Source organism: Thamnophis sirtalis, unplaced genomic scaffold, assembly GCF_051295495.1.
Source record: "Thamnophis sirtalis isolate CommonGarterSnake01/CBP01778 unplaced genomic scaffold, rThaSir2_p1.2 scaffold_13, whole genome shotgun sequence".
Taxonomy (NCBI): domain Eukaryota; kingdom Metazoa; phylum Chordata; class Lepidosauria; order Squamata; family Natricidae; genus Thamnophis; species Thamnophis sirtalis.
In genome coordinates, this window is record NW_028261393.1 from 54,580,167 (window position 1) to 54,597,910 (window position 17,744).

The following is a 17,744-nucleotide window of genomic DNA, read 5'->3' on the forward strand; positions in this document are numbered from 1 at the left end:
CTTTGGCAGCAATTCAGACAAACTCTGGCAGCAATCCAGCCTGCCAAGTTTGTTTCTCTTTAGTCAAAGCGTTGACTTCTGCAAGAAGGGCGTGGCACAAGCAGTCTCTTTTATAGTCTGGAGAGGAGCCTAATGACCATCAGCTGAGCGTAATTACCTCCTGTAATTACGTAATTGTTCTTGACGCCGAGTAGCCCTTTGACAGCATGCATCCAGGAACAACTCACAGTTGGTTTCTGGATCACTCCCCCTTGTCTCTTCCCCACCGATCCAAGGCTCCGGCGCCACCTGGTGGCCAACCAGTCTCTCTGCACTCTGCTTGGAGTCAGAACCCTATCCAGGGTCCTCCACATCCTCCAGGGCCGACTCATAGGGCCCCTCGCTATCGGAGTCTGGTGGCAGCTCCAACGGCTCCTGCTGGGCCACAACAACGTCTATGCATCTTCTTGGCAACTTAAGTCTTCATCTTGGTCATGGAGGGTAGTGAAAGATCTCCCCGCCCCACAGTTTGCCACAGCTGGACAGATGATAGTTGGGAAGTGGCCAACCTGCCAATATTGCATCCCTGCTGGAGAAATACTTTGTGCTACAAGCACTGGAATGCTGGCTGGGGAATTCTGGGAGTTGAAGTCCGCCAGGTTTCACGTTGCCAAGGTTGGAGACCCCTGTTCTGGAGGATGGGCTCACCTCAGGAAAGGTGCTCCACCCACAGGTCACTGACCTCCCCCCCAAAATAAAATCTTTTGCATACCTCATTGTAGCACCCATGAAGACATGCGGCGTGATCTCACAAGGCAGGAAGAAGGGGAAAGAGGGGGGAATTGTTAACGATGACAGTTACATTGATGTGCGTGGGGAGGGGGGGCACTTCCACTTTTCATTTTCGAAGACCAGTTAGTAGAACGTAATGAAGGCTTATGGAATTACACAGGGGCGGCATGGGGAGCAAAAAGAGAAGACGTTTCTTAGCTCTCTCCCGAAACTATCAGAACTGGGGAGACCCTGCAAGGCAGCCGAGATTCGGGACCTTCATTCACACCGTATCTGGCTGCCTTCTGGAATTCTTTAGCGCAGGACGTGGGGATGACCTCCACTTGGAACATTTGAACGAGACTGGAGGGAGGGAGACAGTGGTGGGTTCTGGCCGGTACGGGTGTACCAGTAGTAGCCAGGAGCAGCTGACAGCGTACCGATACGGGGGCTTATTGGGCCCAACCACCCGCCCGCGTTCTATACTGGTTTTTAAAGCAACCGGCCAACTGCGCATGTGTGCACAGCTTGTGGCACCTGCGCGAGGGCTAATCTCCAGATTGGGATGAAAAGAGGAAGGTCCCCTTTGCCATCAGGGACCCTCCTGCCTGGAAGATCAGGGGCCCCAGATCTCAGCCAACCAACTCTTCACCCCTTTGGCAAAACATCCGAGAGGGATATCAAGTTCATTTTGGAAAGATATTCCCAGAATCCAGAACTTCCCCAGCTTCTCTCCAGAAAATCATTTCTCCATCCCTTTGCGGTCTACAGCAAAACATCTATGTCCCTCCCTCCCACCCTGGACCTCAAGCTGGCCCCTAAGCATTCTCGGGGTGGGGTGGGGTGAATTTCTGCCGCCAGGAGTCAGGCAGCGCGTGAAACCTTCCCTCCCCAAGGAGGCTGGTGAAGGGGGCTTCCCAAGCCTTCCGAGGAAAGAGCCGAGGTGGCGCAGTGGTTAAAGTGCTGTACTGCAGGCCACTTCAGCTGACTGCTATCTGCAGTTCAGCGGTTCTAATCTCACCGGCTCAAGGTTGACTCAGCCTTCCATCCTTCCGAGGTGGGTGAAATGAGGACCCAGACTGTGGGGGCGTTATGCTGACTCTGTAAACCGCTTAGAGAGGGCTGAAAGCCCTATGAAGCGGTATATAAGTCTAACTGCTATTGCTATTCCCTCGGCTTTCTGACAGCAGAGAGAGGGACCAAGAATGTTATTGGTAGAAGTCTTCTCCTGAACTCTACACGGCTCTTCTCCTCCCCTTTGGTTTCCTTGGCTGGGGAGGGCTCCCTCCACCGTAATATGACATGATAGTGGTGTAGTCCAGTATTTGAGGGGCTGCTACAAAGAAGGGGTCAACTTTTTTTCCCCCAAAAGTACAAGGCAAGAAACAATGGATAGCAACTCAGCAAAGGAGAAGCAACTTGGAATGGAGGAGAAACTTCCCAACAATTGAGAGCTATTAACCAGGGGAACAGAAGTTGCCATCAGAAGTTATGGGTGCTCCCATCACTGGAGGTTTTTAAGAAGAGACTGGACGGCCCACTGGTCTCAAATCGTGTAGGTGGCCTGCTTGAGCAGGGGGATGGACTAGAAGACCTCCAAGGTTCCTTCCAGCTCTATCTCGATTGATGGCTGCAGCTCCAAACGTTCAGCCCTTGGTGAAAGTAGGCAGGGAGAAAAGAAATGGGCATCCTTTGCCTTCTCTGTCGTCCGGGGAAGGGACAGGCTAAGCGTTTTCGGCAAAGGCAGATGGGTAGGAACATCATTAAACAGTAGCAACAGCTAAAATGGTTCCTTGCTGTAGCTGTGCTTCCTCCTACTAGCTTCTCTTTCACAAGGTTGTCAAACAAAACAGAACAGCAACAACTAGCGAGGGGGGGGGGATCCCCAGGGTTGAGACACTCAGGGAGGCCGAATCTAAGGAACCCTTAAAAAGGCGGATTGGATCAGCTAGAAAGACACCCCTAAAATGGCTAAAGAGCCTTGCTAGCGCCCAATAAGATTGCACAGGGCGGGCCTTCTCTGAGTACCGTCGACTACGCAGTGTCGTCTGGCGGCTCCTCGGGGGAGAGCCTTCTCTGTAGGTGCCCCGGCCCTTTGGAATGATCTAACCCCTGAGATCCGGACCCTCCCCACTCTCTCGGCCTTCCGTAAGTCTGTTAAGACCTGGCTGTTCCGGCAGGCCTGGGGCTGTTGATCTTGATTGACCTTCAGCCCCATTAATATTTATTTATTTATTAGACTTATATACCGCTTCATAGGGCTTTCAGCCCTCTCTAAGCGGTTTACAGAGTCAGCATATCGCCCCCACAGTCCGGGTCCTCATTTCACCCACCTCGGAAGGATGGAAGGCTGAGTCGACCTTGAGCCGGTGAGATTTGAACCGCTGAACTGCAGATCACAGTCAGCTAAAGTGGCCTGCAGTACCGCACCCTAACCACTGCGCCACCTCGGCTCTTAATATCGAGTGTATGTTGTGTCCTTCTTTTAATTCGTTCCTGTCTTGTATTTTTAAACTTTTTAAATACTTTTAAACTGTTTTTAATGTAAGCCGCCCGGAGTTCCTTCGGGATTGGGCGGCATACAAATCTATTAAAATTGGAAATTGGAAAATTGCTTCTGGGCGGACCCCGTCCCCCTTCCCCTCCCCGCCCACCCTTGTGTCACCCACCCACAGCTTTGGCTGCGACCCTCCAGACAAAACAGGGAAACCCAAAGCCACAAGAACACGCAACGCCGGGGGGGAGAATTACGAAAGGCTTTTTTTGTTTTTTCATTTTATACACAGAGTATGTACATTAGGTTTTTAATCCATGCAGATTTCAATAGAAAACTATTGTACAAAAGGAAACAAAAAAAAACGTCGGAAGCTCCTGCGAGAAGAAAATCCAGCCAAAAAAAAAGCATCGAAAGAGTTGTGTAACAAGAGCCCCCCCCCTCTCCCCCGGTGAGGACAGGAAAAAAAAAAGCAGGAATGTCAAACAGAAAACAGACACCAAAGGAAAAAAAAAAGCCGAGCTCCCAATTCCTTCCAAACTGATTTGCATTGATGCCTATATAATAAAAAGAGCAACTGTGAAACTTGGCTCGGATCAGGAATTAAAGAGATACACAAAAGGAATGGAGAACAATAGTCTGTTTGTTTTTTAAAAAAGACACAAACACAAAACTCATCGCATGGACCCTTTTTTTTTTGGTCCACAGATGATTCGACAGTTTGCACATCTCTGCTTAATTCCGCCACAACTGAGCATCGCACACGGCTTGGGCTGGCGGGGGGGACGTCTCTGGCGCCACGGGTTGGGCTCGCATTACCGCCGAAATTCCAGAGATGGACGGAGCTGTCGCGGTCCGAGAATGAAGCCCGCGTGACGTGGACGGGGACGTGGTGGAGGGCAGTGTCTCAGTTGCAATCAACCCATTTTGAGAGCCGATTATTTATTTATTGCATTTAACTATATATGACTTAGAAACTCCCGGACATCCTAGGCATATATTCGCCGCACGAGAATCGGAACGGAAGCCAGATAGTGAGAAGAGAAAATGGATAAAGGGACGGGGGGCAGGAAAATCAGATTCATGTAAAAACAAAATAAAGGGGGATGAATACATGGAATGCACACACACACACACACACAAACTTTATTTACCCAATGCTCAGAGAAGGTGGAGTGAGGGAGAACATGTCATTTAATTCTATTTTCCCCTATCTTTTATTCTGAAGATCTTTTCATTTCAAAGGAATTAAACTTATCTGAGCATCCGCAGCCTTAAGAAAACATCTAAAACAGTGTTTTCTCAACCTTGTCAACTTGGAAGATGTCTGGACTTCAACTCCCAGAATGCCCCAGCCAGCATTCGCTGGCTGGGGCATTCTGGGAATTGAAGTCCAGACATCTTCAAGTTGACAAGGTTAAGAAAACGCTGATCTAAAACAACCAGTAACAGAACCAATAAATAGCGCCAAAAGGCCAAATTTCTCCAGCTGAAGCAATGCCTGCATACTGGTTGAAGGCTAGGGCAAATGAAGGCCAATCAAGGCAGAGAACAATCAACTGGGGAAGGCTGATCTAAATATAAACAAATCATTTCATGCATTTTAATCTAACACGAGCTCCCAATTGTATTTTAATGCAGAACAAAGAGAGGAAGGAGACTTCAAGAATTCCAAAAGTCAACAAACCCCCTCCCCAAAACAAAGGACATTTCGCAAAAGTCGAGAAGGAGCCTTACACAAACACCTCTGGCTCTTGGGCGGAGCAACGAAAATGCAGATGTTAAAAGATCTTTTCCCACCCGCCCTTGAGAAGGACTCAACCTGATGCCCGCTTAGGGCCACTTCCCATCGTTGCAGAGCCCATCATCCCACAACATGGCACTCCTCAGGACGGGGGCCTCCGGTCTTGGCAACTTTTTAAGACTGGGGGGGGCTTCAACTCCCAGAGTTCCTCAGCCAGCATGGGAATTGGAGTCCCCAAGGTCTTTAAAAGTCTCCCAACCACACTTGCTTTTCAGCGGTGGAAGCTCTGGAGGTGGAGATATGAGAAGACCTCCACTCTTAACCCACCAATCTCTCTGCTGCCCCCTTTTCAGGGTCTCCCAGGCTCTGGCGTAAAAGACAGCCAAGAGCCCTTGCCAAGTTCTGTGGTGGGGAGCAAGGACCGACTGCAGGAAGAGAAATTTGAGGCTGAAGATTAAAAAGTTGCAGAACCCAGAAACAAGCAGCGTGGCCTTTCCCCAAGAAAAACCCAAAAACTAGGCCTCTCCTCCCTGCCTCCAGCAAGGCCAGCCCAAGTTTCAACAGAGCTGCCACTCATCGTATCGAAGAACACAAGGGCAGAAATAATTAGCAATAGCAGTTGGACTTATATACCGCTTCATAGGGCTTTCAGCCCTCTCTAAGCGGTTTACAGAGTCAGCATATTGCCCCCAACAACAATCCGGGTCCTCATTTTACCCACCTCGGAAGGATGGAAGGCTGAGTCAACCTTTGAGCCGGTGAGATTTGAACAGCCGAACTGCAGAACTGCAGTCAGCTGAAGTAGCCTGCAGTGCTGCATTTCACCACTGCGCCACCTCGGCTCTAATTGGCACAGGGGGGGCGACCTGATCAAAAAAAGCAAAGCCAAAACCGATTTCATTCTTGCATTTGCCGGAGTCCTTGCCCCCAACGAGGCAATGGGGGATTTCCTGCTTCTCCAAAGCCCACCCACCTGCACGCATGCCTAGGACTGACACCCCCTCCTCACCTTGTCTCAAATTGGGCTGAGGTCTTCTGCACTGACCTATTTCATCCCCCAACCCCCTTTTTATATATATATATATCGGGTCAGAGCCAGTGCTTCTCAACCTTGGCCCAGCTGAAGATGCGGGGACTTAGCAATAGCAATAGCAGTTAGACTTATATACCGCTTCATAGGGCTTTCAGCCCTCTCTAAGCGGTTTACAGAGTCAGCATATTGCCCCCAACAACAATCCGGGTCCTCATTTTACCCACCTCGGAAGGATGGAAGGCTGAGTCAACTCTGAGCCAGTGAGATTTGAACCGCCGAACTGCAGTCAGCTGAAGTAGCCTGCAGTACTGCACTCTAACCACTGCGCCATCTCGGCTCTGGACCTATTTCATCCCCCACCCCCTTTTTTATATATATCGACTTCAACTCCCAGAAGTCCATGCATCTTCAGGTGGGCCAAGGTTGAGAAACACCGAGAATGGTTAAGATTTGTCTTCATTGGGAAGAGGAGGCTAATGCCACCCCCCCCCCCCCGGGCAAATCGATCTCTTTCCCAAAGCGACCCGAAGATAAAGAGTCCTGTCTTTTCTGACCTTTCCTCCCCCTGCCGAAATGGAAATAAATAAGAATTCAATTTAAAGAAAACCTCTCTTTAAAAGCTTCCCTAGATTCAATACGTCCCCCATTTCATCAGGGGGTTCCCACCCACCCCCCCTTGCAACGTTGGGGGGGAAAGTGTTGCCGAGACGCACTTTTCACGCGGGGCTGGGAGGTGGGGGGGAAGAGATCGTTGTGCGCGACCGTCTCCGCAATCCCGCAACACGGTTCGTCAACTTTGGGCAAAGAAAAAGTGCAAAGAATTTTATTTCTTAAATCGTTCCAGCAAGAGAAGAGAATTCCATCCAACTGAAGGGAGTCTTGAAAAGGGGCAAAAAACCTGAACTTTAAATCGCTACCAAGGGGAGCAACGGAAATGCAGATGTTAAAAAACGGAGCAAGGCAAAGCTTATTTCTCGGCCTCTCCGAATGCCATGGGGAGGATTCCCCCCTTCCTGCTGGTGGGCCCTGGAGTGTGTGGGGGACGACCTCTGCAGGGACAGGAAGGGAGGACTCTGGATGGAACTTGGAGGGTTTGGGGTCTCTCTCTCTCTCTCTCTCAAGCAGGCAGGGCCTAAAACAGCTCCCCAAATGAACAACAATACCGAAAGAAGACGGGTTGTGTGTGTGTGTGTGTGTGTGTTAACTTGTTTGTTAACATTGGCTGCTCTCTTGAAAGGTGGCAATGGAAGAGACCATGAGAGATGACATCTCCCAAGTTGTCATGCACACACACACACACACACACCAATTCTTCCTTCCCATTCCCCCCCAGTTGAATCTGCTTTCTTCTTACACACACACAAACACACCCACCAATTCTTCCTTCCCATTCCCCCCCAGTTGAATCTGCTTTCTTCTTACACACACACAAACACACACACACCAATTCTTCCTTCCCATTCCCCCCCAGTTGAATCTGCTTTCTTCTTACACACACACCAATTCTTCCTTCCCATTCCCCCCCAGTTGAATCTGCTTTCTTCTTACACACACACAAACACACACACCAATTCTTCCTTCCCATTCCCCCCCCAGTTGAATCTGCTTTCTTCTTACACAGACACAAACACACACACACTTGGCAACAACACTGGAGTGGGTTGGGTGGGGACCACAACACAAAATTGTTCCACCCTTAAACGGGCTGGCGGGGGTGGGGGTTTGGGGGGGCAGATATCTGATCAAGATTATTCATCTTTCCTCTACTTCACCATATTCCTCATTCAACCACCACGACAACGAAAGATTGAATGAAATTGGGAGCGGGCTATGAATTCCTGGCTATCACGATATAAACCTGAGATTATTATTTCTTTCTTTTTTTAAAAAAACCCTCTCTCTCTCTCTCTCTTTTTTTTTTGGCAGTTTTACTTGAAAAGTTTCGAACTAACACTCTTCCGTAGGATTCTCCGTTAAAAAAACCCTACAAGTCGTTATTTCTCCCAGAGGAGGAAAATAATTTCTCGAAACATCCACCGACCCAACAAATACATTAAAAATGATTACGTATCAAATTAAATATGATAAATAAAAAGCGTATTTACATATTTTCTTCCCCCCTAACAACCAAACTTAATAAATTCAAAGAGTGCAAACTGAAGAACATCCAATATTCAGATGTTAGTCCTTTAAACTTCACGCATGACCTATCTTACAAAAAAAAACCAAAAACCCCTAATATTTAAAAATACGCATTGCATCTATTCAGACGTAAAGGAACTTGCAAAAATGTTTTAAGACTAGGAAAAAGAGTTATTACACAGGCACTTCACAGGTTAACAATCTACAGTACAACTGAAAAGTATTTTGGCACCAATCTAGAATACTGAAGGGAAAAAAAATAAACCCCCACACAATTTGTCCTTTATATTGTATAACTATTCGGTCGTCGCCAACATACACCCAACTAAAGTGTTGGAAATGGGTACATCAGTTAAGAAGTGCAAAAAAAAATGAAGGATGCAAATCTTCTCAGAACTGGTCAAACTGTTTCCGTTGACGATGCTTGTCCGGATTTTCTACGACGCCCCTAGTGACGTCTGATTATTTTGCGAGCGTACGTGGAAAAGGATACCTGTCAAAACTTTTGAACGCGAATGCCATTTTTGGAAGCTGCCTCGCTCCGTAAGGTCCATGAAAGGCTGCATCAGGTGATGCTCCCCTAGAGTAAGCATTCCTCAAAAGCTCCGGCCTCGGGCTTCCCTCGTCAAAACTGCGAGGTCGAAGTCAAATACTCCTTTTACAAAGTCCGTTAAAAAAAACAACACAACAACGAAGGCTTGACGGGCCGCTGAGGGGGCGAAGGCAGGACGGGGCTCCTACCTGGGAAGAGAATCTGGATGGCCTCGAAATCTCTTATGGCTCTCGTGGTTAAAAAACAGAAAATAGGAATTATTTCGTTTTTGTTACGCTCCCGGGGAATTGGGACAGCCCGGTTCTCGAGACCCTGGAGAGCCCTGAGGGCGAATGGCTTGGCGGATTCTTCCCCTGGACGGGAGCGGGAAGGCCTGGGAGGGTCCCACGGGTGCCACGGCGGCCAGTTCCTTCCCCAGGAGCCCCGCTACAGGCAGGAGAGCTGCGACGCTTTGGAAGAAGGGATCTCCAGCAGTGCCTGAACCGTGAGTCCGACCTTGACCAGTCCTCGCTCTTCCAAAATGTGATGGGGCAAGCAGAGCCTTTCCTGGAAAAAGGAAGAGAGACCCCCAGCGTGAGATTCTTCTTCAGAATAAACCCAGAGTGTCCAGCTGATTAAAAAAAGCGCTTCCTTTAAAGGGTGTGTGTGTGTGTGTGGCAAAAACCAAGGCTGTAAAGGCAGCCTCTAAAGCAGGAGGGGTCTCCAACCGTGGCAATGTTAAGCCTGCTGGACTTCGACTCCCAGAATTCCCCAGCCCTGCTCTAAAGGGCAGGACTTCCTTCGGGACAGAGACACCTCCCTCCCTCCCACACACATACCACCCGCCGGGCAAAATCACAGGCTGCTTCTCAATCCCTACATCAATGCCGTCCTGGGGGGGAAGCAGAAGGAAGGAAGGAGAGAAGGTGGAGGAAGGAAAGCGGGAGATTGACAGGTTAAAGGGGGGAAACGCCCCACCCACGGTTCCCAACAAGCCACTTCCGGCCAGTCCCAACGGCTAAAACAGGGGTCCTCAAACTTTTTGAAAAAAGGGGGAGGGGGAATTCACAGTCCCTCAGTCCGTTGGGGGGGGGGGCGGACTGGGTGGGTGTGGCTAAGTGGTCATGTGATTGGGTGGGCGTGGTGCTCGCTCTCTCCCTCTCTCTGGAGGCTGGGGAGGCCAAAAGCGACCCCCGTTTTTGGGCTCCTCGACCTCCAGAAGGTGGGGGACAGGGGAGGGCAGTTGGTAGGTGAGGGCGATGTGGGTGGGGCAGCCTTAGGGTCCCTTGCGGGCTGGATTAATGGCTTCAGCGGGCTGTATCCAACCCCCCGGGCCGTAGTTTGAGGACCCCTGTGCTAAAGTGTGAGTGCTTCTTCAGAACCCCCCCCCCCCAATGGATGAAGGAATGGGGAAGGGCCAGTTTCCTTCAGGGGACGGCTGCAGCTCAAAGGGGTCTCATCCCCACAGGAACTCAAAATATCCCCTGCTTCCCCCCCCCCCAAATATTGCCGCGCTGTTTTTCTCCCCGAGATCAATAGAAGGGCCGCCTTCCTTCCTAGCCTAGCAGGACAGTTCCACAACTGTGGCCACTTTTAAGTAATTGTTAAGTAAATTAAGACCTGCGGACTTCAAATCCCAGAACTCCCCTGCCTGAGGATGAGGCACACTGCTCTGTGGGGACGGGGGCTCAAACTAGCACCCCCAAACACCCCCTCCTCTTCTGAACAAAGGCCTCCCAGGTCTGTACCCCGATGCCTAAACCCTCCTCTTTCGAGAGAGACCCCGCAGCTAGTCCTCCACTTACAACAGCCCACTCAACAGGTGACTAAAAACAAGTGACTTACGACCACCTTTCACTCGTACGACCGATGCAGCGTTCCCGTGGTCACAGGATCAAAATCCAGACGCCGGGTCCACTGACTCATATCGATGACGGTCACAGTGTACCCGTGATCGCCTTTTCGCGACTTTTCGAGAAGCCGAGTCAGGGGTGGGGTGGGGGGGGGAGCCAGATTCATTTAACGACAGTGTCCCTAATGTAACCGCCGCAGCGGTTCGCTTAACAATTGTGGCAAGGAAGGTTGTAAAACGGGGGCGAAACTCGCTTAACGTACGCCTCGCTTGGCAACAGAAATGCGGGGAGGTCGTTAAGTCGAGGGCCGCCCGTTATGAGGGAGTAATCTCCCCCCGCGACTGGCGTCGTTGAGCACCTCAGCCATTTACCTGCGCCACGCCCAGTTTTTTGCAAGCGTCCAGGAAGTTTTCAACGTTTCTTCGGCATTTTGCCATACTGAGCTTAGGCTGTTGAGAGAGAGAGAGAGAGAGGCCAGAGGGTCAAGAGGAACAATCCAACCGAGGAGGAGGAGGAGGAGGAGGAGGAGGAGGAGGAGGAGGAGGAAAGGATCCTTTGCCTAATCCCAAGATTAAGAGAGATTTCCTGCAGGCAAAGGCGGAACCCGCCAGGACTTAGGGAGGCAATGCGCGCAGCTCAACTCACCACAGCCGGTGACGGGACGTGAATGCTGGCCACGGAGCGCGGTCTGATGTGGTTGGCCAGGTGGCAGAGGACCACCCCGTCCATGAGAGCGGCTCCAATATCCTCGGGCAAGCTGACCTTCAGCCGCGACTCCAGGTTCTAGGGGGGAAGGAGACGCACTCAAGGTCCAAAGCCCAGCTTCTCGCGCAGCTTCCCCCAAGAGAGCCACCGGCAGCCCCAACGCCCGTCCCATTGAAAGGGGGGGGGCAGTCTCCAATCGTGGGAACTTTCAAGACCCCCGTGGACTTCAACTCCCGGAATCCGTTGCTGACTGGGGAATTCTAGGAATTGAAGTCCACAAATTGCCACGGTTGGGAGTCGTCCCGCCCCGCGTGAAAGGAAAATTACACTGCGCAGTTGTTTAATCTGCTCCCTTTCTTCCCGCAGGTGCTCCATTTTCCTCCTCATGGTGAATCCGGGGTCCACAGTGCTGTAGTCTTGACGAGAACGCCCGAACGCTAAAAAAGGGAAGCAGGACCACTGAAAACGAGGCGGCCCCAGAGAAACGGCTCGCCGACGATGCCGCGTGGAGGTGCCTCCTCCCCCCTCTGTTGCTTCACTAACTCTCAAATCCCATAAACTAAAACTGCTTCTGGGGACTACCATTCGTCACACAAGAGGGGTGGGGGTTGCGGTGTGTCTGTCAGAAACGAAGGTTGCATTAAAAAAAAGAAAACAACCCACCGAATTTGTGCCAAGGAACCGAACGAGGCGTTCTAATGGATGAACTCCTTCTCCTCGCCTTGCAATGAACAGCTCTTGTTCAGCATGGGAGAGAAATGTGATTTAGGCCATCCACCCATCCATACTAGCCCAACTCCCCTTGATCAAGGAATGGCCGTCCAAAATCCTGCAGCATCCCGGGGGGGGGTCTCCATTGGGGGGGGGGGGTTCAGTTGTTGCAAAGCAGGGTCTCTGGAACCGAAGGACTGAGTCCACAGTGTCCTGGCCCAGTTGGCAAGGCAGTTGCTTGGCCTTCTACTTTGTACTCTCTGCCCTGCCTGTCGCTCAACCGTCCTGCTTTTCTTCCAAACTCAACCTCTCTGTCCTCCGACCTCTGAAATATTCTAAGCAATCTCCAACTAACACACCCTCCGTCCCCCCGCCCCAAGACTTGGAGAACGGCCGCAGGATTTGGATTTGGCTAGTCCAGAGAAAAGAAGGACCAGGGGTGACGTGATAACAGTGTTTCAGTACTTGGGGGGCTGACACAAAGAAGAGGGGAGCCCAATCTATTCTCCAAAGCAAGGCAGGACAAGAAGCAACGGATGGAAACTAACCAAGGAGAGAAGCAACTTGGAACTAAGGAGGAATTTCCTGACAGTGAGGACAATTAATCAGTGGGACAGAAGTTGCCTCCAGAGGTTGTAGGGTGTCCATCCCTGGAGGTTTTTAAGAAGAGACTGGACAGCCACTGGTCTCAAATGGTATAGGGTCTGTTGTGGCCCAGCAGGAGCTGTTGGAGCTGCCACCAGACTCCGACAGCGAGGGGCCCTATGAGTCGGCTCTGGAGGATGTGGAGGACCCTGGACAGGGTTCCGACTCCGAGCAGGGCGCAGAGAGACTGGTTGGCCACCAGGAGGCACCTGAGCCTTGGACCAGTGGGGAGGAGACAAGGGAGAGTGAGCCGGAAGCCAGTAGTGAGTTGTTCCTGGATGCACGCCATCGAAGAGCTACTAGGCGTCAGGAACAATTACACAATTACAGGAGGTAATTGCGCTCAGCTGGTGGTCATTAGGCTCCTCTTCAGACTATAAAAAGGCTACTTGTGCACACGGCCCTCTTTGCAGAAGTCAACGCAGTGATTAAAAGTTGGAGAACTTTTGTACCTAACTTGGCAGGCTGGATTGCTGCCAGGGTTATCTGTTTGTTCTGCTTGGCTTTCAGCCACCGAGGTTTTGGTGTCTTGCTATTAAAGTACATTCTAGTTAAGCTCGTCTCGGCATTCGTTACTGGACGGAGGAGGGGGTCAGAACAGGGTCTCCTGCTTGAGCAAGGGGTTGGACTACAAGACCTCCAAGGCCCCTTTCCAGATCTAATCCGATTCATTACAGTCCTCACCTGATCGGGGCTTCAACCCAAAAGGGCCATGGGGACTCCCGTCTGCCCGGTCATAATCCTTGAAAAGGAGGGAGGAGAAGCAGAGCTGTTAAGATGGCCACAGAGGGCAACCCACGGCATGCAAGCGTCAAGAACCCAGGGGCTTCAGCCGAAAAACCTCTATGCAGAGAAGATGCTTTGCCATTCCCCAGTCTGGAGAAAAAGAACCTGGGTGCCGACCAACGGTGGGATTCAAATAATTTACCACCCAGTTCTCTGCCCTAATGACCATCTGGGTAGGCGGTGCTCAGTGGTCATGTGATCATGTGGGTGTGGCCAAGTCAATGTCACTCAGGTCAACGGGCACTTCGCCTTAGTTGTTACAATGGTAATAAGGGTTAAGCGGAGAGGCAGCTTCTGTAAGGAGGGCAATAAAGGTTAGGCTAGAAACAACACCAGAATGTTTCCTTCCTGCCTTCCTTACAGGATTAGCCCTGTAAAGTGGAAAAAAAACAAAAGGAAATTTCTTCCAACAACCGGTTCTCCGAACTGCTTAGAAATTTACCATCCGGTTCTCCCCGAACAGGTGCGAACTGGCTGAATCCCACCACTGGTGCCCACTGCCCTTTGGCCACAGCGGGGGGAATTCCTGAGAAAGGGGCACTCGGTGCTTATAAAAAGTTCCATCTATGCCAGGAGCACAGAGTCCCGAGGAAAGAGGGGAGACATTCTCTAGAAAGACCCCCCCACCTCCCAAAAAAAGCCCTTTGCTAACATGTTATCTTAAAACGATGGAAAGAATTCAGAAACTTTTTCTTCTCCTTCCAAACATACGTAGCACAATATATTTCAGATCACTCTTGGGAGTGGGCTTCCGTTCTGCAGGCCACGCCAACTACAGCAAAAACTGCACGTGGCGGTTAAAATCCCCTTTTGGGACACTAACAAAACATATACATGGCTCAGGACCAGCGTATTTGCGAGACCGCCTACCGCCACATAACTCCCAACGGCCGATAAGATCCCACAGGGTGGGCCTCCTTAGGACGCCGTCAGAAGGACAGTGTCGGCTGGCGGGGCCCCCGGAGGAGAGCCTTCTCTGTGGCTGCTCCGACCCTGTGGAATCAGCTACCCCCAGAGGTCCAGACCTCACCCACCCTCATGGCCTTCAGAAAAGCTGTTAAGACCTGGCTATTCTGGCAGGCCTGGGGCTGTTGACCTCACTATGTAGGGTCCAGCCCCAATCAGAACGTATGCGTGTTGGAGAATTTTTAAATCTTTTATTTTTATTCGTTTGTTTTCTTTCTTGTTCTGTGTAAGCCGCCCGGAGTCGTCCGGGATGGGGCGGCCTATAAATCTAATAAATTAAATTAATTAAATATACACAGAGACAGACAGACAGACAGACAGACAGAGACTTGTACCTCGGATGAGACGGGAGACTGTGGAGACACATTAGCATGATCACTGTCTTGCTACAAAACGAAACCAAAAAAAGTGGAAATTTGTAAGATGAAATGTTTAAAATGAAAAGTTGGGTCAGACAATAGCGTAATGCATGTGGGGGTACAAACAGGGGTTTCCCCCAAACAGACACACACACAGCTAAACAGAGGGAGATGCCTGGAGATGCCTCTTTTTTGGGGTGTGTGTGTGTAAAGTTTTATATTTTCCCCTTTCAAATTCATTCATAAATATACATTCTTAGAATTGCTATTTAACAGTTGTCTATTCATCATTAGTCTCTACACTCATTTTTACACAGACACACACACACATATATATATGTTGTGGCCCAGCAGGAGCCGTTGGAGTTACCACCAGACTCCGACAGCGAGGGGCCCTCTGAGTCGGCTCTGGAGGATGTGGAGGACCCTGGACAGGGTTCCGACTCCGAGCAGGGCGCAGAGAGGCTGGTTGGCTCCCCCAGGAGGCGCCTGAGCCTTGGACCAGTGGGGAGGAGACAAGGGAGTGTGATCCTGACGTCATGCATTGGAGCAGTGGGGAGGAGCCAAGGGAGTTGTTCCTGGATGCCCGGCAACGCTGGGCAGATCGACATAGAGAGCAGCTACGCAGTTACCAAAGATAATTGGACCCAGGTGATTGTAATTAGGCTCCTCTCAGGATAGTATTTAAAGAGAGACTGGGAGGAGCCTGGTTTTGCAGGAGTCAACGTCATTCCTAACGCTGGAGAAGCTGTTATCTGTCGAAGTCTGAGTTGCTGCCAAGGTTCTTATCTGTTTGTTATGCTTGGCTTTCAGCCACCGAGGTTTTGGTTTCTTGCTAATGAAGTGCTGTGACATTCCGGTTAAGCTTGTCTCGGCATTCGTTACTGGACGGAGGAGGGGGTCAGAACATATATATATAATACAGTTTGGGCCACTTTCTTGCCACCCAGTGCAACAGCTTTACTCCTTCCATCTTCTCAACCCCCCTTCTCCGCCTCCTTCCTTCCTCCTCTCCTTCCTTCTTCCCCTCTCTTTCCCCTCCCCTCTTTCTTACCGTCTCTCCTACTCTCTCGGCAAAGGGATCGGCGCCTCTGGGGCAAACGGGATTCCATCTTGGGTTAAAGACCAAAAGGAGATTCTGCTTTTCATTGGCTCATCAGAAAAAGGGACTTATCAGCCCCTCTGCTTCTCTGCCACCGTAGCCTACAGACGTAGCATTGGCTAAGAAACTCTGCTGGCCCAGCCCCTGGACAGCTGTTTGAGACCCGCTCACCTGGTAAGTAGCTTAAAATGTGAGATCAGTTCCTCCCTAATCCTCCTAAATTTCTCCCAGATTATTTCTGGGAGATAATATCTAATATCTTTCTCGCAGATACTACTGCAATGCGCTCTACATGGGGCAGCCCTTGAAGAGCATTCGGAGACTTCAACTCGTCCAGAACGCAGCCGCGCGAGCGATTGTGGGTGCACCTCGGTACACCCACGTTACACCTATCCTCCGCGAGCTGCACTGGTTACCGATCGGTCTCTGGATACGCTTCAAGGTGCTAGTCGTAACTTATAAAGCCCTTCATGGTATTGGACCTGGGTACTTGAGAGACCGCCTGCTGCCAGTTACCTCCCACAGACCCATTAGATCTCACAGGGTTGGCCTCCTCCGGGTTCCGTCCACCAGCCAATGCCACCTGGCTATTACCCGAGGGAGGGCCTTCTCTGTGGCAGCTCCGGCCCCTCTGGAATGAACTCCCCGCAGGGATTCGGACCCTCACCTCTCTCCAGGCCTTCCGAAAAGCCGTCAAAACCTGGCTTTGCCGGCAGGCCTGGGGGTGATGAGTTCCCTCCCCTCTCGACACGTATGGTTGTGCGACTGTTGCTTACTTTTATTATTTGTATTTCGTTTTTATGTTCCCGTTTTTTCCCCTTGAATTGTTCGCCGCCCTGAGTCCTCCCGGAGAAGGGCGGCATACAAATAATAAAATTCTATTCTATTCTATTCTATCTTCCTTGTTTCTATGCCTGGTTATTTATTAAAGCATGCGCAATCCACCCTTCAGCAGATCCCTGGGGCGGCAGAGATTTCATAGAAACCAAGGTTTGAATCAGGGCAGAGCGTTGCAAAAAAACCAAGAGATAATTGAAGACCGGTTCCTGGACAGGCCGAGGGAGATATTCAGAAGCCTCGATTCATCTCCATGAGATTGTATCCAATGGCTCTAAGCTGTCTTGAATTGATGGGCTGTTGATCTAAATTGTACTCCGGCATTATTTCTCCCCGAGAGGGGAGGGAAACGACTTTGCACGCCAGCATTGGGTGGAGAATTTAAAGAAGGATGTTAGGGAATCCTTGATTCCCACCGTTAAGTTTCATCTCGTCTCCCGCTCCTCACTTACCTCGTCGTTTTCGTTTCCACTGGAGCTCTTCCGCGAAGACTTGTACTGAAAAACAGAGAGATTGCGAAGCCTGACTGTGTTTGTTTCATCACTTCCGACTCTCTTGCTTCATCCTCTCGCCACATAACCAATCCACCCGGAGACAAGAGACGCGGGGCCACGCTGGCATAGCCACAGAATCTTTAGGGGGTGTTCTCTTGGGGGCTTAAAATGCTGGTCAAGAGGCGATGTGTAATGCTGAGGCTCAGTAACCAGGATAATAAATTGGATTTGGTTTCCCAGAGGAAGAACTGCACGACCGAAAGGCTCTCTCTAGAGAAAGGCTTATTGGTGCCCATTCCCATAATAATCCTAGCTGCATTTCCTCAAGGATAAACTCTGATGCTCTCCAAATAAAGCATTCCCTAGCAGGCATCCTTAGTTTCAACACCTTGGTATGAAGGCAGAGGATGAGCCTTCTGCAGGTGCCATCAGCTGGACAATGTCGGCTGGCGACGCCTCAGAGGAGGGCCTTCTCTATTGCCGCTCCGGCCCTATGGAATGAGCTACCCCCAGAGATCCGGACCCTACCCACTCTCATGGCCTTCCGAAAAGCTATCAAAACCTGGCTATTCCGGCAGGCCTGGGGGCTGT

At 50.6% G+C, this 17,744-nt stretch overlaps 1 protein-coding gene across 4 annotated transcripts in view; it reads right to left on the reverse strand.

Moving 5' to 3' along the window:
* Nucleotides 1-6,828: 6,828 nt before the first annotated feature.
* The window catches only part of LRCH2 (leucine rich repeats and calponin homology domain containing 2), a 41,438-nt gene continuing 30,522 nt past the window's right edge, over nucleotides 6,829-17,744 (reverse strand). For 2 of the 4 annotated variants that reach the window (XM_087728387.1, XM_087728389.1), the window contains 7 exons: nucleotides 17,112-17,156; nucleotides 14,697-14,747; nucleotides 13,294-13,351; nucleotides 11,581-11,690; nucleotides 11,194-11,331; nucleotides 10,920-10,997; nucleotides 6,829-9,262 (listed from right to left, as the gene is read on the reverse strand). In XM_087728387.1, the coding sequence (XP_087584513.1) occupies nucleotides 9,143-9,262; nucleotides 10,920-10,997; nucleotides 11,194-11,331; nucleotides 11,581-11,690; nucleotides 13,294-13,351; nucleotides 14,697-14,747; nucleotides 17,112-17,156 (600 nt within the window). In that variant the 3' untranslated portion in view covers nucleotides 6,829-9,142. The remainder of the gene's footprint in view (nucleotides 9,263-10,919; nucleotides 10,998-11,193; nucleotides 11,332-11,580; nucleotides 11,691-13,293; nucleotides 13,352-14,696; nucleotides 14,748-17,111; nucleotides 17,157-17,744) is intronic. The other 2 variants (XM_087728388.1, XM_087728390.1) reach the window with 1 other exon arrangement.